Here is a 19,793-nt window from a genome sequence, read left to right as displayed (position 1 = left end):
AATTGTTTGTGCTGTGTGGTTCCTTTGCCTTTTCATATATGTTTTAGAGGGATTAGGTGTGTGTCCAAGAGCCTGGAAGGTACATGTGGTTTACGATTGACTGCTAACTTCAGGTTTGGTAGTGTGAACCTGTTCAATGGCTGTGGGGGAAAGACCTGGCCATCTGCTTCCGTCAAGATTGTAGCCAAGGAATTCTGCGGAGCATTTCTCCTCTGTCACGTGGAGTTGCTGCCATGAGGTGAAATCAACTTTAGGGCAATGGGTTTAGTTTACAACACCTATCTCTATGATTTTAATAAGAATCATTTGATAGGAGTCCTGATGTGCTATAGGATAAGCACTGGACTGTTAAGCACAAAACCAGCAGTTCAAACCTACCAGCTGCTCTTTGGAAACCCTATACAGGGTTGCTATGAGTTGGAACTGACTTGATGGCAGTGAACAACAACAGGGTCCAGCCTGTTGCAGGGGTGTGTGTTTTAGCACATGCTGCTGGCTGCTGGCTGTAAGTCTGCACAGGCATTCATTACCCTTTGCCAGCCCTGTTCAGCCCCTGTCTTGGACAACTGCCATTCTCCTCAACATTGTTCCTTCATTCCTCTTCACAGTACTTGACTCTGTCGTGATGTTGTGTGTCTTGGTGTTCTGCAGCCCATGTACTGGCAGAACTGTGCCGCGTGTCCTCTTCTGTGCCCTCTCCCAGTCATGTTGTGTTGTGTGTTTTTCCCTGGTGATCCATTACCACGCTCTCCCTTGCCTCTCTGTGACTGGGAAACCGTGTTGTTAAGTGGATGTGGACTCCTGGTGAGCCCACGTGTGCAGAGTAGGGTTTCAAGGCTCTGACCTTTAGGAAACATTACCAGGTCTGTCTTCCTAGGTGCTACTGGGTGGTTTGAGCCACCAACCTTTCGTTTAGTAGAGCACTTAACCATTTGCGTCACCCAGGGACCACGTGAGAAGCTGTGTGTTCTGGGAGGTTTCAAACGCCCCGAGCCCCTTGCAGTCATGACCTGGTTCTGCCTTGGCCGAGCCTGCTGCCCTCATGTGACCACCTGCACAGAAGGCTGTGCCCCACTCCTGCGTGGAAGGCTGGCTGTGTCAGGGTGATCAGGTGTGTCTCCGTGTCTCCTCTGGGTTTCCAGGTCAGTGGGAGCTGTATTGTGCTCTTTCCCTGCAGCTGCAGCTGAAAGGCCTTCCTCTAGCCACTGCCACATTGTGGGGGCCCTGGATGGACTTGGGGATGGCCATCACAGGGAACTGTGTGCCTGCTCAGCACGTGTCCGCTGTCGCAATGACCCACTAAGGTGTGTGGGCACTGGACAGGTGCAACTCATTCCTGGGAGGAAGCAGTGTCGTAAGAGGAAGTGGAGCTTCCCGTCAGGCTCCCCATTCCTCCCCTGCATGCATTGCAGGACCGGAAATGTGTGTAATGAAATAGGAACTTCCAGCTGGTGTCATTGACCAGCACACCCAAATCTGTCCCCTCTGTCTGAGTTCTCCAGTGCTGCTGAACAGAAGCACCACAGTGGGGGGCTGTAACAAGCAGGGTGCCAGCTCTTGGGATGGCTTTCTCTCTTTGTCAAATTCTGAGGAACGTACTTGTCTCTTCTGATCTTTTGCTCCTGGAGATCTTTATATGGTGGCTAGGTATCACTTTCCCCATCTCTGCTCCTAGCTTCCTTGTTTAATCTTTCGTATATCTCAAAATAAGGAGCCCTGGTGACACGATGAGATAAGCATTGCACTGCTGACCATAAGGCAAGTGGTTAGGAACTAACAGCTGCTCCTTAGGAAAAAGATGAGACTGTCTGCTCCCATAAAGATTTTGCTAAATAGGGTTACTTTGAGTCAGTGGTAGTGGGTTTTGAGCTTGGTATATCTCAGAAGATAGACCCTACACTAATCCTGCCTCATTGACATAAATACAGCCCATTTCCAAATGGGATTATGACCTTAGGCATCAAGGCATTTATAACACACAGTTTTGCGGGGGAGACACAATTCAGTCCATAACCCCTTAGTTCTAGAGGGAGGCAGTGGTGGGTCAGTGGTCAAAGGCCTCACCTTTCATTCTGGACATCTGGGTTCAATTCCTGTCCAGTGTACCTCATGCGGCCACCACCCATTTGTCCCTGGAGGTGCATGTGTTGCTGTGATGCTGAACAGTGGCACTTCCAGTCTAAGATAGACTAGGAAGAAATGCCTGATGATCTGCTTCCGAAAATCAGCCCATGATCACAGCTGATCACAGAGCTAGCACCATGACACCATCAGGGCCTCTCACCAGTTGCTATGGAGCTGACCCTGCGGTGGCTTCCCAATAAAATGCCAGGGTAAAACTGCGCTCCACAAGCTTTCCAGTAGTGGAGAGTATAGTGGATTGCCAGGTCGTTATTGCCACGTACCTCTGAGTGAAGTCAAATCTCCAACCTTACGACTAGCAACTGAACACATTCATCACCTGTAGCAGGGACGCTGGCTGTGTACTTAGGTTTTTCTAAATATCCTCGCGGTGGCCTCTGTCTTTTTCTCAAAGTTTAAAAACAATTTTTTGTTGTTGCTTTTCTTACTTTTGGTGCTGCTCTGTGTCATTTATCTCAGTCTCCAGGATTGCCCCTTTCTCTTGTGTGTGTGACTTTCTCCTCCTCTCTTTCCTTTGTTTGTGACACATCTCAGTTGCTTTTACTTTCAGGTCCCTGTGTTTGTAGATGCTTGAGTTAGTTCCCTGTGTAGCCTGAGGAGTCTCTTCATGCAGACAGCACATGAGTGCAGTGAGCAGAGCTGGATATCTTAACCAGAGGGGGCCCACGTCTTCCGCTTTATTATTTGTTCTTAAAGATAATATGATAGTAGGCAAGTGTGTAGAGACCAAAATTTATTAGTAGTTTCCAGAGATTGGAGGGAGCAGTCCTGGGGACACAACAGTTAAGTGCTCAGCTGCTAACAGAAAAGTCGTTTGTTCAAACGCACCAGTGACTCCTAAAGATGCCAGCAATCTGCTCCCATAAAGATGGGTGGTGGTGGCATGTTGTTGACTCCTAGCAACCCTGTATATAGGGCTTCAGAGGCTGTAGGTCGCTGCTGCTGCTGCTGCTACATGCTGCCGAGTTGATTCCGACTCATAGCGACCCTGTATAGGGTTTTAGTTGGTTCCAACCCATAATGACCCTGTATAGCTCAAGCTGGTGAGTTTGAGCTGCCAACCTAATGGGTCAAGCCGACTTTGCAGTCGAGCACATTAACCCACAGTGCCACACCAGCACTCCGTAGATCTTTAGGGGAGCAGAAAGCTTCATCTTTTTCCCACAGAATGGCTGGTAGATTTGAACTACTGGCTTTGTGGGGAGCATCCCAGCTCGTAATCCACTAGGCTATCAGGGTACCCTTCCCATAAAGATCATGGGCTTGGGCAGTTCTGCTCTGTCCTGTAAAGATGCTACGAGTCGGAATCAACTTGCTGTCATGTAACAGCAACCGTACCAGGCTGGGGAATCACTACTTGCGGGACCATTTCTGTTAATGGAGGTGGAATAATGGTGCTGGCACACCATGGTGAATGTAATCAATGGCACTGAAAATGCCCTTGTAGAGAATGTTAATCTGGCAAATGGTCTGTTGACACGTTTACCACGATAAATAACAATAGGACAGAATGCCAGGCATCTTTAAAGAGTCCAAAGCAAGCTCTGAGGCAGGGACTCGTGCCCACACCATCCTCTGTACTGTTGTACATCTGTGTGTTCTATCCCTCTCCTCGTTCTCTCTGTATCACTGTCCTCCTCCCTCGGGGAAACTCCAGCACTTCCTTAAGCCAGGCTTGATCTGCCGGCTTGAGTGAGTGCTCATTGTCCCCTCCTGCCCCCCTCCCTGCTGGTGGCCCTTCCTGAGGTTGGGAGTGCTTGAACTAGGCTGCAGGCCAGGCAGAATCCAGGCATGGCCCCGAGAGCCTTTCATAGGATGGTCACCTCAGATGGATGTATCCCGGGACTTCATGGAGCAGCCACATGGATGGCTGTGAAGGGGGTGGGGACAAGGCTTAGGAAAGGGCTTAAGGGGTGGTTGGAGGTTGCCGAGTCCTGCTACCCATGTGCTCCTGGTGCACAGAATCCCCTACTTTGACCTTGGAGCCAGGGAACAACCTGCAACAAGAGGATAAACATCAGCTCCACTGCTGCTGTTCCCAAGTGACTGCACCATTTCAGATTTCATAGTGCAGATGGTTAATATGCTCAGCTGTTAACTAAAAGGTTGGAAGGTCAAGTCCTTGGAAGAAAGGCCTGGCAATCTACTTCCAAAAAAACCAGCCACTGAAAACCTTACGGATCACAGTTCTGCTCTGACACACATGGAGTTGCAGGCATCTGAGTCAGCTTGAAGGTAACTGGGTTTTGGAGTCTCTGAGTGGCTAGACTCCTAGCCAAGAGGTTGACATCAGCACCACAGAAGAAAAACTTGATGATGTTTCCATCAAGTTGCCAGCACACCTTGTGGAGTGCAGTTCTCCCCCTAACACGGGCTATCTCTATGAGTCGGACAACTAACAACACCAGAGAACACCAGCATGTCTTTTTCCTACATCTACACTCACACATACCCACTGCCACTGAGTCGACTGCGACCCTAAGCCACCGTATATGGAGTTTCCAAGAGGGTCAGTTTTTTTATGAGAATGACAGCCTCATCTTTGTCCCAGCGATCTTGCTGCTGATAGCTTACTGCCTAACACACAGTGCCACCAGGGCTCCTTCCTAAATCTAGCAGGTGTGATGTCGGTGTCTGCAAGGAAATCCAGTCCTGGGCATATAAGCCATTGAAAGTGTGGGTTTTGATTTTCACCCCTGGGTATTTTGGTCCTGGCAAAACTGTATGATGATGCTTTTCTTTAGAGAGGGCATATATACTTTTGACCAATATCTGTGGTTTTGTTTACAGATTCCCACTGGAAATCCATTATATGAATCTTATTACAAGCAGGTAAGTTTGACACATGTGATTTTAGATTGAATTTGTGTGTAATTGAGGGCAGGGGGGCCTCAGAGGTAGAATTCTCACCTTCTGTGTGGGAGACCAGGGTCTCGATTGCTGCCCATTGTGCCTCATGTGTGGCTGCCATCCCTTTCTTAGTGGAGGTGTGAGTGTTGTGAGGGTGCTGAACAGGCTTCAGTGGAGCTTCCTGACTGAGACTGGGAAGAAAGGCCTGGTGATTGATTTCTGAAAATCAGACCATGAAAACCCTGTGGATCACAGCTATCTGATCCACAACTGATCACAGGGATGGCTCAGGAGTGGGCAGCATTTTGTTCCTCTGCGAATGGAGTTGCCATGAGTTGGAGGACCAGCTCACCTGCTGCTAATAGCAGGTGTGTAATACAACTGGAGAGCACATCTCTGACTTTAAGCAACATGTAGCCTCTGCCCCCTGCTGTCCTCAGACGCCTCACCTGATGCTTCCCTGTTGGTTCTTCTGTTGCAGGTAGACCCAGCATACACGGGTCGGGTCGGGGCGAGCGAAGCTGCACTTTTCCTGAAGAAATCTGGACTTTCGGACATTACTCTCGGGAAAGTGAGTTTGGAACAGCATAATTCTGTTTGTCTCCCCACCCCCGTCTCGTCCCCCCTAGTGGATGAAGACCACCTGTGGATAGAGCCCTTCAGGAGCTGCACCCTGAGGAGGTCCTGACAGGCTCACAGCTGGACATTGGCCTGGCATAGGTCCCATCACCAATGGAATGAGAGACCTGGGTGGTCCTGGCTCTGCTGCTGACGCTCTGTGAGCCTTGTGCAGGCTGCCTGCTAGTTTCTGCCTGCCCTGTGCCCTGCCCTCATCAGTATACAGAACTGGCCAGTGGTCAAAAGCTCAATTGTTTTTGTGTTTCTGCAGATATGGGACTTGGCTGACCCAGAAGGTAAAGGGTTCTTGGACAAACAGGTACGTACACAGTGACGAGAGTTGGTGGGGCAGCTGGGCCCAGGCCCTTCCAGCTGTCTGGCTCCGTGCTCCCCTACAGCTCCTCCAGTGCCCCAGTGGAACGAGACTCAGACCTAGGCAGCCCACTGGTAGCACAGTAGTGCCCCCATGCCCAAAAAGGGCCTTTGAGTGCTCAGCGCCATTAGCTTGGTTATTGTGTTTCACAATCTCTTGTATACTTAAGTTATAGGTCATTAACATTTTTAACATAACTTTATTTTGAAATCATCTGTGATTGTAGTAGTGGTGGTGGTGATTGTGTGCTGTGGAGTTGCTTCCGACTCATAGCGACCTTACATAGGGTTTCTGAGGCTATAAATCTTTATGGGAGCAGAAAGCCTCATCTTTCTCCAGCGGAACCGCTGGTAGTTTCGAACTGCTGACCTTGCGATTGGCAGCCCGATTCATAACCACTACACTACTAGAACTTCTGTGATTTTAGTTATTGTTGTTAAGTACCGTGGAGTCGGTTCCGATTCATAGTGACCGTGCCAGGGTTTCCAAGGCTATTAATATTTACAGGAGCAGAAAGCCTCATCTTTCTCCTGTGGAACGGTTGGCAGTTTCGAACTGCTGACCTTGAGGTTCACAGCCCGATTTGTAACCACTATGCTACCAGAGTTGCAGCAAAATGGTGTTCAGCTTCCTTGTGCTCCACCAGCTCCCCCTCGTGGTAGCATCTTACATGGCCATATCACAGTTACCAAACCCCATCATGGTAACTGTCCAGTTGGGATCCAGACTCCACCAGTGTTTAGGTGTGAGTCCGTGCGCCCCCGCTGTGTGTGAAGGTCTGTGAAGTTATCACTTGTGCAGATTCCTGGAGAGCCACCTCAGTCAGGACCCAGGACTCTTCCTCCCCCTCCAGAAACTCACTCAGGCTCCCCTGGTAATCACTACTCTGTCCCCCACCACGGTCACTTTTCCCTGGTGAGAATGGGGTATGCATGGGATTCTACAGTGTCTATAAAACCCAGACAAACCCACTGTATCCAAGTCCTTTGGACTCCCATTACCCTGTGTAGGCGGTGTTAGTTGCTGTTGACCCATAGTGACCCTCTATAGGGTTTCTAAGGAGTGGCTAATGAGCTTGAACCGTTGTCCTTGTGGTTCAAACTAACTTTACAGTCCAGCGCATTAACCCGCAGTGCCACCCCCGAACCCCATAGGACAGTAGAACTGCTCCCTGGGGTTTTTGAGGCTGTATTTATGGAAGCAGTCTTCCTCGTCTTTCTCCGGTGGGGCAGCTGGTGGGTGGGTGTGAACCACCAACCGTGTGGCTAACAGTCAGTCACTGTGCCATCAGGGGACCTTCGTGCACGTAACAGTATCTGCAAGTGACGTTTTTTGTTTTTGTTTTTCAGTTTATTTGATGATGGTATTTGTGATATGGTATTTGTGATCACAATAAAGGAGTCCCTGGGTGATGCAAAAGGTTAAATGCCCAATTACTAACCAAGATGTCAAAGGCTCAAACCCACCCAGAGGCATCTTGGAAGACAAGCCTGTCCATTTGCTCCTGTGAGATCACAGCCTTGAATACCCTATGGATAGGTTCCACTCAGCACCCACGGTATCACCATGAGTCAGATGGCAGCGAACAGCAACAATAGTGATTCAAAAACATAAACTTATTGTAATGCATTTTGAAAGTGGAGAAAAGATACTTCCGGCAAGATGTCAGACTAGGTAGACAAACTACACAGCCCCTCTACAACAAAGATACAAGAGACCAAATGAAACAGACCCAGATGAAAATTCTGGAACCCTGAACTTTTAGGGAAGTGGATTGAGTGCTTGTTGGGAGGAGAAGCTGAGCAGGGACAGCGAGAGAGGCAGACTGACGGTTAATGGCCGGCCAGATGTGGAGTGACCGTCTTGTGAACAGCTTTGGCAATAGAAAGTGGCCTGGTACAGTAGATTCACACAGTCAACAGGAAAGGTGTGATTCCTTCTTTTCCCACCTGCTCTGCAGGTAACCAGAGGGGTGTCCAACTCCCATTCTCATTGATCTACAATGCAGACTCTATTCTCTGGGGCTTCAGAGCCACGTGGTCGGGAGCCACACCAGTGTGAGGTGGGCCTGACTGTACCACTCTAGTGCTTGGGTTCAGATGGCCTGGGCTCCAGACCGATAGAACCTGCAGAGCCATCAGATCAGCATCTAACCAGTCACTCTGCCCCAGCTGCCCTGTGGTACAGACAGACTCTGAAACCAGCTCCATAAAGGCCTCCCTGAACTACTTCCAGACTGAGTGTCCTGAACGTAGACAACACCGAGGCCGATAGGAATTCCATCTAGGGCCAGGAGCTCTGCTGTCACAGCCCCCCACACCCACCTCGTGAGCTCCTTGGCTGGTAGGAGCCCCCGGAATTTTTTCCTCTCTGGGTCCAGTAGCTGCACTGTTTTGTTTTGTTTATGGGTTTGGTTTTTTGTTTCATTGTTTTTGTTTGTTTATTCTATTTTCTCCTTTTACTTCTCTTTCCATTCCCTTGAATTTTATCCTATCTCTGCTTTTGTTTTTCCTTCATTTTGTCTTGTTTCTCATTTCCCCTCTTCTTTTTTACCTTTTGATCTTTTTTACTTCTCTCTCTCTCTCGTTTTCTTTTCATCTTTCCCTTCCCTGGTTTTTCTAAGTTTTTAAAAAATATGTTCCTTTTATTTCCTCTCCTGTTTTTCTCTTCCATAGCTGTATTTCCTGTCCCTCTTTAGTCTTTCTACTTACAGTGTTGTTCTTTCTTGTTGCTGCCAGTTATGACTTCCTTTTTATCTTTATTGTTTTCTCTATTAATTGTTGGTTTTTTGTTTTGTTTTCTTTGTGTGTGTGTTTGTGGTAGGGGTTTTCTCTGTCCTACCCTAAGGAGCTCTGGTAGCGTAGTGGTTACGAATCGGGCTGCGAACCTTAAGGTCAGCAGTTCGAAACTACCAGCCGCTCCGCGGGAGAAAGATGAGGCTTTCTACTCCTGTAAGGATTTACACCCTCGGAAACCCTGTACAGGGTCGCTATGGGTCGGAACCGACTCGACGGCACTTAACAACAACAACCCTAAGGGAGACAGCAACTGTGCTCATACAGCCCAGCCACACCGTACCTTCTGTAGCACCACCCACTGGGCAGGAGCCAATACTAGCTCCTATACCATGTGTTCAACAACAGACAGCAGCCAACACCAGCCAAACTCAGCCTAAACTGAGGTGCACGAATGACAAATGAGAACAGTGTACACACTTCCATTCTCTAACTACACCCACAGGAGACGGTTGGTGAGAGCCGAAGAACACATCAGTATGCAGTCATCAATTAAATAGAATATGACAACCTCACAGTGCTGTGGAGACAACAGAGACTTTTAGTTGACATAAACAAACAAAAGAGAATGGCTCAAACAAAAGACCAAGTTGCAGAACCAGAAAACATATCTGAGGAAGAAAAGGTAAAGGAACTAACTGAAAAAAATTCAAAAGAATGATGTTTGTTGTTGTTGTTAGGTGCCGTCGAGTTGGTACCGACCCATAGCAACCCTCAGTACAACAGAACAAAACACTGCCCGGTCCTGGGCCAGGGCCAACGTCATAATTGTCGCCACACTTGAGCCCATTGATGCTGCCACTTTGCCAATCATATCCATCTTGCTGGGGGTCTTCCTCTTTTTCTCTGACCCTCCACCTTACCAAACATGATATCCTTCTCCACTGACTGGTCCCTCCTGAAGTATGTCTGAAGTATGAGAGACAAATATGTCCGAAGTATGAGAGACGAAGTTTGGCTGTCCTGGCCTCCAAGGAGCACTCTTGCTGCACTTCTTCCAACACAGATCTGTTGGTTCTTCTGGCAGCCCATGGCACTTTCAATATTCTCCTCCAACACCAGAACTCAAAAGCATCAATTCTTCTGCGATCTTCCTTATTCACTGTCCAGTTTTTGCATGCATATGAGGTTATTGAAAATACCATGGCTTGGGTCAGGCACACCTTCACCCTCAAGCTGACATCTTTGCTCTTCAACACTTTAAAAAGGTCTTGTGCAGCAGATTTGCCTAATGCAATATGTTGTTTGATTTCTTGACTGCTGCTTACATGAGTATTGATAGTTGATTCAAGAAGAATGAAGTCCTTGACCACTTCAATCTTTTCTCTGTTGATAAGAATGTTGTTTATTGGTCTAGTGGTGAGGATTTTTTTTTTTTTTTCTTTATAGTGAGATGCAATCCATACAGAAGGCCTTGGTCTTCATCAGTAATTATTTTAAGTCCTCTTCACTTTCTTTTTTTTTTGTAGTTAAACAATGGTTTTATTGCTCAAGTACATAAATTTATGCAACCAGGGCAGATGCTGTGGATGATTCATATTTCCAATTGTGTGGGAAGACTCTTTGTTTTATAGTAGCGAGCCAGCCGGTGAATTCTGCTCTCAATCAGAATCAGTCGGAACTTGGCATCCTTATCCTTTCTGTTCCTTTCAAGATGCTTGCGAACAGCAATAGCCTTTTTAGTTAAATGGTAGAGATCCTCAGGAAGACCAGGAGCAAGTCCTTTGGACTTAAGGATCCTTAGGATTTTATTGCCAGTCACAAAACGTACTTGTGCCATGCCATGAGAATCTCTCAGGATCACACCAATCTGTGACGGGGTGAGGCCCTTCTTAGCCAGTTTGTAGATCTGCTCCTTCACGTCGTCAGACGTCAACTTCAGCTAGGTGGGGACGCTGCGACGATAGGGTAGAGCCAACTGGGACAGGCCCTTCCCGGGAGCATGCATGCGACCCATGATGGCGTCTGTCAGGCAGCAAAAAAGAAAGTGTGGGTAGAAACGCCGCAGGAAGTCACCCCAGTCCTCTTCACTTTCAGCAAGCAAGGTTGTATCATCTGCATATCGCAGGTTGTTAATGAGTCTTCCTCCAATCCTGATGCCACGTTTTACTTCATAGAACCCAGCTTCTCTGATTGTTTGCTCAGCATACAGGTTGAATAACTATGGTGAAAGAATACAACTCTGTCTCGTACGTTTCCTTCAAAGGATTGACCGAAAGATCGAGGAACACAGAAAAAACTAGAAGAATTCAGGAACTACTACAAGAACAAACAGACAAAATAAATGCAAAAATTTGAAACAATACAAAACCTGCAATTAGAAATCCAGAAGATTAATTCTTAAGATTTCAGAAATGGACAGGACATTGTAAGGAAAACAGTGGATTTGAAGTAATGGAAGCCAGATTAGTGAGCTTGAAAAGAAATCTCTCAATATTAGTATGCTAGAAGAACTATCAGAAAAAAAGAATGAAAAAATCCAAAGAAAGCCTAAGAGTTATGGGGGACACAACGGAGAGGAATAACGTACAAGTGATTGGACTTCCAAAATAGGAGTCGTGGTTTGGCGCTGTAGGATCAGCACTCAAACCTCAAGGTTTCTTTGAACTGCAGGTTCGGCACTTCCAACTCACCAGCTGCTCCTTGGAAACCTTATTTAGGGTTGTTAAGAGTTGGAATCAACTTGATGGCACTTAACAACAATAAAAAGCACAGAGAAACTTGTCAAATTATAGAAAGACAACTTCTTTAACATCATAAAAGGTGAGGAAATCAGCATATCAAGAAGTGGAACTAATGCCAAACAGGATCGATCCAAAAGAAAATCACCAAGATATACCATGATCAAACTTTCTAAAACCAAAGATAAGGAAAGAGACCTGAGAGCAGCTCAGAAAAAACAAAAAACATCTACAAAGGAGAACCAGTAAGACTAAGCTCTGATTTCTCAGCAGAAACCACGTAGAGAAGAAGGCAATGGGATAACACAGACAAAACTCTGAAAGACAAAAATTGCCAACCAAGAATCAAATATCCAGTAAAGCTGACCCTCAAATACGGTGGTGAAATTAGGACATTTTCTAATAAGCAGAAATTAAAGGAATTTGCAATGACCAGACCAACTTTACAAAAAATGGGAACGACTGGGAACTAACAGCAGACAGCAACCTGAGGTTATGGTACCTGATACCAGCACTTAGAATGTAATTCAAATATGTTGTTAGGTGCCATCAAGTCGGTACCAACTCATAGCGACCCTATGCACAACAGAGTGAAACACTACCCAGTCCTGGGCCAACATCACAATCGTTGCTACCATCTCTGCCACCACTGTGCTAATCCATCTCTAGAGGGTCACTGTGAGTCGGAGCTGACTAGATGACACTTAGCAACAACATTCCTACTACCAGAAGGCTAATCATGTTACCTTTTTTCCATAATTCTCTTACAAGTGATTTTAAATGGGTCTGGATTTAATCCAGTCCACCTTTCTCCAAAACGATTCCAGTGTGCATTGCTTTGGGGTGCACAGCCTGCAACCACATCCACCAGGAAAGCACCGCAAGCTCTCCCTCCCTCTTCGAGGGCCTGGTGACTCTCATAGGAGAGGCCTGTTCACTCAGCCTGGCATGGGTCCTGAACTCCTCGGCCCCTGGGTGCAGGCCCATGTTCCCCTCTACTCGGAGAGGCTAGAGGCATCCGCCAGGGAAATGGCTGATCTAGTACTCATCCACATGAAGGTATTTTAAGACCAGCATTGTGTTTATAGCTTTAAAATTTCAGTGTCCTTAAGCCCGTTAATTGTCTCATTTAAACAAATAATAGGTGATTTCACATGCTTGTTAAGCCTGAGACGTGGCCAGTTCTGGGTGAGAGGAGGCCATGGGGGAGAAGGCCGTCTAGCTTGGGTCCTATGGTCCTCTGTGTGGGGGCATGCAGTCTACAGTGGGCCATGGTGGGCACAAACCCCAAGAGGATGCTCTTCTCTGAGGGGCAAGTGAAGATTCCAGTGAATAGGAAATATAAATTCCAGAAGCAAAACAAAACTCATAGGTGTCTCATAGTGACCCTGTGTAGGGTTTCTGGCGCTGTAAATCTTGACCGGAACAGAACATCTTTCTCTCATGGAGCGAGTGGGGTGTGAACTGCCAGTCTTGCAGTTAGCTCTCCAGTGCTTATCCTGTAGTACCACCAGGGCTCCAGTGCCTGAACAGCTACGTCAATTTAAACTACAGTCCCAAACTCAACGTAGCTCCGTTCTATAATTTGTGGTCTGACCTGACCCATGTTAACACCACCACTTCCACAATCTTACATTTCCTTACTGTGGGGAGCCTCTTCTTGTGAAATTTTGAAATGCTCAAGTTGAATCAGGGGGAGTCTGTTCTAGCACATGCCTTCAAGTGGTGTTCGCAGAGTGAGTTCCATCACGTCTGGATCTGTGTGTCATGTGTGCATAGACTATGTTGTGCCGCGAGTGAGGTCCCCTGTCCTCTGACTCAGTGCTCCAGGGCTGTTACCAGCTGTACAGTGTTCGTTCTCTCTTCTTTTGGATCTGCAGGGTTTCTATGTGGCACTGAGGCTGGTGGCCTGTGCACAGAGTGGTCACGATGTCACCTTGAGCAACCTGAACCTGAGCATGCCGCCGCCCAAGTTTGTAAGTGTCTCAAGCCTTCTTGTTTGCCTTCTAATGCCATCTGCCTGTCTGTCTGTCCCACGTGTCCTCCTCGCTGTTAGCTTTCATCCCTTTCAGTCAGTAATTTGGTTCTTTGCCAGTGACAGTACCTGTCCCTTTTCCTTTCAGCATGACACGGGGAGCCCGCTGACGACTGCCGCACCCTCTGCTGAGGCACTCTGGGCTGTGAGGGTAAGTGGACAACAGGATCGTGCTGGCGGTGGTGGTGGTGGTAATGAGGCTCAGAAACGTTGTTTAGGATGATTGTGTCACCCGTTTTGTGTCAGTGTGAGTGGCCACTGGTCCTGACAAAGCACTTTTTAAACTGAAATGGCTTTGGAAGACCCATTCCTGTGACTGCATTTCCCTGCTACGGAAGTGAGCAATGTTTCGGGAATTGGATTCTGAAGAAGCTGCACTTTAAGTCTTGTGTTTTCAGGTCATTTCCTGTGAAATCAGGATTGTTGTTGTTAGCTGCTGTCAAGTCAGTCTCTGACGTGTGATGACCCCATGCACAGCAGGACAAGATCTGCCCGGGCCTGTGCCGTCCCCGGGATAGGTTATCTTGTCTAGGTCTGCCACCGTCTGGGTTTCGGAAGAAGATTGGCAGGCTTTTCTTCCTGGTCCAGTTTAGTCTGGAATCTTTGCTAAAAGCTGTTCGGCATCAGAGCAACACACAAGCCTTTACAGACAGACAGGTGGTGGCTGCTTATGAGCTGCGTTAGCTGGGAAACGAACCCAGGTCTCCGGCATGGAAGGCAAGAACTCTGCTTCTGAGCCGCACTGCCCTTTGTTCATTAGGAAAAGGTGACAGCCCCATAACGTCTCATCTTCTCTCTTATTTCCACCAGTTTTCATGTATCAATCTTTCCTTTCTGATGCTCATGGTGGCCATTCAGACGTGTCCTTCTCTCTAGAATGAGAAACTGAGTCCTGTCACCCAGTCAGAACTGAAGCAGGTGTGAAATGTGGAAACCTGTGCCCAGATACGGGCAGATTTATTTGAAGATGAGGTGGTGAGGTGGAAAGAGAGCTTTTCACGTTTTCTTTTTATTTGGCATAGATAGTGAATTAACGAAGGATAGTGGTGGTTTGGAAGGAGCTCTGGTAGTGTAGTGGTTCTGAATCGGACTGGGAACCGCAAGGTCAGCAGTTCGAAACTACCAGCTGTTCCGCGGGAGAAAGATGAGGCTTTCTGCTCCCGTAAAGATTTACAGCTTCGCACACCCTGTACAGGGTCACTATGAGTCAGAACTGACTCCATGGCATATAACAACAACAACAATTGGTAGTTTGGAGGCAACATTCTTGCCTTCATGCATTCTTACATTCATTCCATCCCAGCCAGTGTACCTTGTGAGCAGCCACTGTCCATCTGTCTGTAGAGGCCTATGCATGGTTAGGATGCTGAGCTGTTTTCAGTGGAGCTTCCAGACTAGATTCACTAGGAAGAAAGGCCTGATGATCTGCTTCTGAAAATTAGCCTGTTAAAATCTGTGGATCCCAACAGTCTGGTTTACAGTTGATGATTGGGCGGCGGGGGGGGGGGGGGGGGGGGAGAAGGGGTGTGTGTGTGTGTGTGATGCAAGACCAGCAGCTCTTCATTCCATTATGCCCAGGGTCACCATGAGTGGGGGCTCTCTCATTGGCAGCTAAAAAGACGTAGCAGAGGAGCTCGTAGTGGTGACAGATGTTGGAGTGCAGAGTAACGGTGGTAATGGGCGGAGTGTTGTTAAGGGCCACTGGGTCAGTGCTGACTCAGAGTGACCCTGTATAGGTTTCTGAGAGCCGCCCATTCACTCCTCTTCCCCCGAGTCCACGGCAACCACTGTACTTCTGTCTTTCCCAGAATGTTTCTCGGTGAGAATCACACAGTATGTAAGTCCTGCTCAGTGGCCCTGTGCCTTCAGGAAGGGACGAGGGGGCCCCAGGGCCATGTCACACAGCCTAGTGGCAGCTCACTCTGATACCCACACAGGCATTTGACTTACTTGGTTGCTTCTTCCCAACCAGGTGGAAGAAAAAGCAAAGTTTGATGGAATCTTTGAAAGCCTTTTGCCCATAAATGGCCTGCTCTCTGGAGACAAGGTCAAGCCTGTCCTCATGAACTCCAAGCTGCCCCTGGATGTCCTGGGCCGGGTGAGTATGGAGGTCCTGTCACCACTTGCCCCACTGCTATTCTCCTACTCTGGGTGCTGTCAGCAGGAGTGCAGGTAACAAAGGGTGAGGCCGGCTGGGGGGCTCTGGTCTTCATAGTGGCAGAGATGGAGAGAAGGAGCTAATGGGGCAGCATCTTTTAGCTGTGTTTGCTGGTGTTTGGTCAGGATATGAGGTGTCCCCTGTGGATGTGCCCAGCATTGTCTATGCGTCTCAAGATGCCTGTGTGCAGATCTAGGAGTCAGTGCGTGACCGTTAACATAGGCCAGGACCAGTCCCTGACCACTTTACCTCAGGGTGCTGACTGTGCCATCACTGGGGACACATCCTCCTCGTTCACTGTCACGGGAAAGGCCTACAACTGGGGCCAGGTTTGTGGGTCTGTGTTGGACCTGTGCTCAGCAAAACCTGGAGAAATCAGACCCATTGCTCCTGTTCAGGACTCGTTTGTAAGACAGTCGGTGGCGCAGTGGCTCGGTTGTCTGCTGAAAAGTGGGTGTTTCAAACCCCCAGCCGCTCAGCAGGAGAAAGAAGGGGCAGTCTGTATCTGTTAAGATTGTTATTGTTAAGTGTTATCTGTTGTTGTTTTGTGTTCTGATTCATAGCGACTCTATAGGATTTCTGAGGTTGTAAATTTTTGTGGAAGCAGAAAGCTTCATTTTCTCTTGCAGAGCTATTGGTGGGCTCAAACCATCAACCTTGTGGTTTACAGTCCAGTGCTTCTCTTACAGAGCCACCACAAAGGTGACAGCCTTGGAAACCCTATGGGGCAGTTCTGTACTGTCCTGTAGGCTCACTGTGTATGAGTAAGAGTTGACTAGACGGCAGTGGATTTTGATTTTGGTTTGTGAGACAATTAGGTTCCCAGCTAAACTGAAGGTTGGCATTTTGAACCTACCCAGTGACAGAAGAAAGTCCTGGTGATCTGTTTTTATAAAGATGAAAGCCAACAACCCCCTATGGGCCATAGTTTGACTTGGGGTTGCCATGAGTTGGAATCCGCTTATTGGCAACAAGTGTGTAAGACAATAAACATTAAAGACAAAACCAGGGAAGTCTGAAGGGCAGCCTTGGAGGTGGTCACAGTCATCTGGAAGAGAGAAGGAGCCTCATGTTGCCTGGAGTCTTCTTTGTCAGATGAGAGTCTCTGGGGACACTGGCCCCTCAGACACCAGTGTGACCTCTTGCCATCAGCCCCGTTCCAGGGGCTCCACATACCCTGGGGACAGTGGAACTTTCCATAAACCCAATGGTTTCTCCCTTGCAGGTCTGGGACCTCAGTGACATCGACAAGGACGGCCACCTGGACAGAGACGAGTTTGCTGTGGTGGGCCCCCTCACACCCCCACCGTACTCTCCGAGGGGCATGTGCAGTCACAGGGGGCATGTCTGGGTGCTCTTCTCTTTTATGTCTCTAGATTTCAACCAGCGTTGATTTTGATGTCTTTTCAAGAAGTTGCACTTGATGCAAAGAATTCTTTTCTGTACTATCCAGCTCCGTTGCCCAGTGTTGTTCTTTTCCGTTTGCTTTATCCTTCTTTCCCTCCCTCTCTCTCTCCCTCCATCTATGTAGCTCTATGCACTTCTGTGTACACACACACATGCACATGTTCCCTTTGAGCCATCAGAGTAAGTTGCAGAGGTGACATGATGCCTTTTTAACCTGAGATACAACAGCATGTAGCTCCTCAAACAAAGAGCCCCTTGAGAGAATTGCAGTTTCCTACAGTTCTACAGAACTCAGGGTCAGGGAACTACCGATGCTATTTGAAAGAGGAAGTTAGCATCAGCACATACTAAAGTGGAGCCAAGAATGATGATACTCAGACTTAGCTAACTGTCCCAAACATTTCACAGTGGCCAAAGAAAACCAGCTCACATGTGACCTTCCCTTTGTTCCCATCTCACAGTATTGACACATTGAAGTGTGCCTGTGCTGTGGGGGTGTTTGGGGTCCCCTGTCTACTCATCCAGGGTGGTGCTGCTGTCAGGGAGACGTTGTGTCCACCACACCTCAACTCTGTCCTGTCCTCTCACAGGCCATGCACCTGGTGTACCGCGCTCTGGAGAAGGAGCCAGTGCCGGCAGTCCTACCCCCGTCCCTCGTGCCCCCCACTAAGAGGAAGAAGACAGTGTTCCCAGGTGCCGTGCCTGTGCTGCCTGCAAGCCCACCGCCGAGAGACAGCCTCCGCTCCACACCCTCGCATGGTAGCGTCAGCAGCCTCAACAGTACCGGCAGCCTGTCCCCCAAGCATGGCGGCAAGCAGGCCCAGGTACCCTGAGAGCAGGGCGTGGCGGGAGTCGGGACTTGGAAGATGGTGTTTCTAAAGTACTCGCTACAGGCTTCATGACTTGCTCACTTGTGTGTGTGCAGGCGGCTCTCGTGATTTGCAGTCCTTGTGTTCTATGAAAAGAGCCTTGCTGGTGCAGTGGGTTAAGCGTTGATGGTTCAATCCCACCAGCCACTCCATGGGAGAAAGATGAGGTTATCTGCTCTTCTAAAGATTTTCAGTCTCAGAAACCCAAGGGAGCAATTTGACTCTGTCTTATAGGGTGACTGAGTCAGAATTGACTTGATGGCAGTGGGGTGGCGTTCTGGAAACAGTCCCTGGGTGGTGCAGATGGTAAATATTTTCAGTTTGGACAGAAAGATTGGAGGTTTGCATCTACCCAGAGGTTCCTCAGAAGAAAGGCGTGGCGATCTACTTCTGAAAAAGTCAGTCATTGAAAACCGTGTGAAGTAGTTCTTCCCTGACACTCATGGGTTACCAGGGGCTGGAGCCGTCTAGACAGCAGCTGGTAAAGTGGGCAGGAAAGTCGGAGCGAGTCTCCTCGGGGATCGTGTGTTGCTTTCTGCATCATTTGTGGCTGGAAAGGCAAAGCCTCGGGCGCTGCTTGTGGCAAGAGAAAGGCCAGCTGACTGCTAGCACCCTCTGTGGTGATGGCAGTGGGGGTGAACCGCACATGCGCAGACAGTTTCTGAGAGCAAATCATGTGCTTATAAAGCTGATCGTCCACTCGCAGACTCCACCTCGAGGGAAGGGGCCTGACTGGACAGCACACACAGTTCTTGTTCCCACTTTGGCCGGGTGTGAGGGTGAGACTCGAAGGGTTCACACCAGGGTTGCCTGATCATGAGCCTGGCCTTCAGATGGTCCAGGCAGCATGTCCACCAACCATACACCATGCCTGGTGTTGCCAGGAGACTGCAGTGATAGGCCAGAGCAATAAGGAGGAGCCAGTGGGATGGAAGAGCCCCAAGCCTCTAATGTGCACGGTGACCAATGGGGAGGGTCTGCATCAATGAGGGGCCAGCCTGAGCGAGGGGTCTGCTCTGGAACAGCCTTACCCCACAGGCCTACAGGTGAGCTGTTGTCTCACTCTGCTGACATCCAGGTGGGTGCCCTTGGGACAAAGAGGCATGGTCTAGGGGCTGAGGAGGAGCTGTAGGGGGGCAGCTGGTGTCTCCCTGAGTACTGCAGCCCCTCAGATGCAGGGCAGAGGTCTCTGGTGGGCCAGCCCTGGGTGTCTGCCACTCTTTGAAGTACAGGAGAGAGAGGTAGGCGGACTACAGCACCCCACTCCGCCATGTCTGCTCCACCCCCTTGGCCTCAGCATCCTCACTGACACAGTGAGCTTGCCTCCTTGGCGAGGGTGTCATGAGGAGACTGGGAACTAACGGTCACACATGCCCCTGCAGCCCTCGGTGAGCTGGGTGGTGCCCGTGGCCGACAAGATGCGCTTTGACGAGATCTTCCTGAAGACAGACCTGGACCTGGATGGCTACGTGAGTGGCCAGGAGGTGAAGGATATCTTCATGCACTCGGGCCTCACCCAGAGCCTGCTGGCACACATCTGGTGAGCAGCTGGCCGTGCTGGGGTAGGGGTGGCTGTGGGGTGCACAGGCATGCTGTGTGAGTGAAGGTGTTCACACTCCAGAGGGGAGCTGGGCCCTCAGACCACCTGTCAGAGGGGCTGTCGGGGCTGACAGCAAGGCCCACGCTGGCTGTGCTGTCTCAGCTGGTGGAGGTGCAGGGGCGCAGCTCCACACCTCACACTGAGCAGCAGTCAGGACTGCTTTCTGGAGGGTGGTGCCCCTGCTCCCAGGGAGGATGAGACGTGGGGTACTCAGAGCTGCACCCAGAGTCCACTGAGAAACCAACCTCACCCTTTTCTCTTCTCT

At 49.0% G+C, this 19,793-nt stretch overlaps 1 protein-coding gene and 1 pseudogene across 1 annotated transcript in view; one reads left to right on the top strand and one right to left on the bottom strand.

The window, feature by feature from the left end:
- The first annotated feature begins 4,938 nt into the window (after positions 1 to 4,938).
- Positions 4,939 to 19,793, top strand: part of EPS15L1 (epidermal growth factor receptor pathway substrate 15-like 1) — an 84,302-nt gene continuing 69,447 nt past the window's right edge. Inside the window, exons 1-9 of the mRNA XM_006877109.1 lie at positions 4,939 to 4,974; positions 5,474 to 5,563; positions 5,882 to 5,929; positions 13,340 to 13,435; positions 13,583 to 13,645; positions 15,467 to 15,592; positions 16,878 to 16,937; positions 17,650 to 17,883; positions 19,311 to 19,468. Coding sequence (XP_006877171.1) covers positions 13,418 to 13,435; positions 13,583 to 13,645; positions 15,467 to 15,592; positions 16,878 to 16,937; positions 17,650 to 17,883; positions 19,311 to 19,468 — 659 coding nt within the window. The 5' untranslated portion in view covers positions 4,939 to 4,974; positions 5,474 to 5,563; positions 5,882 to 5,929; positions 13,340 to 13,417. The remainder of the gene's footprint in view (positions 4,975 to 5,473; positions 5,564 to 5,881; positions 5,930 to 13,339; positions 13,436 to 13,582; positions 13,646 to 15,466; positions 15,593 to 16,877; positions 16,938 to 17,649; positions 17,884 to 19,310; positions 19,469 to 19,793) is intronic.
- On the bottom strand, positions 10,282 to 10,735 carry LOC102830705 (annotated as a pseudogene).

The sequence above is a fragment of the Chrysochloris asiatica genome, unplaced genomic scaffold, assembly GCF_000296735.1.
Source record: "Chrysochloris asiatica unplaced genomic scaffold, ChrAsi1.0 scaffold00442, whole genome shotgun sequence".
Classification (NCBI taxonomy): domain Eukaryota; kingdom Metazoa; phylum Chordata; class Mammalia; order Afrosoricida; family Chrysochloridae; genus Chrysochloris; species Chrysochloris asiatica.
This window is presented reverse-complemented; position numbering and strand designations above follow the sequence as displayed.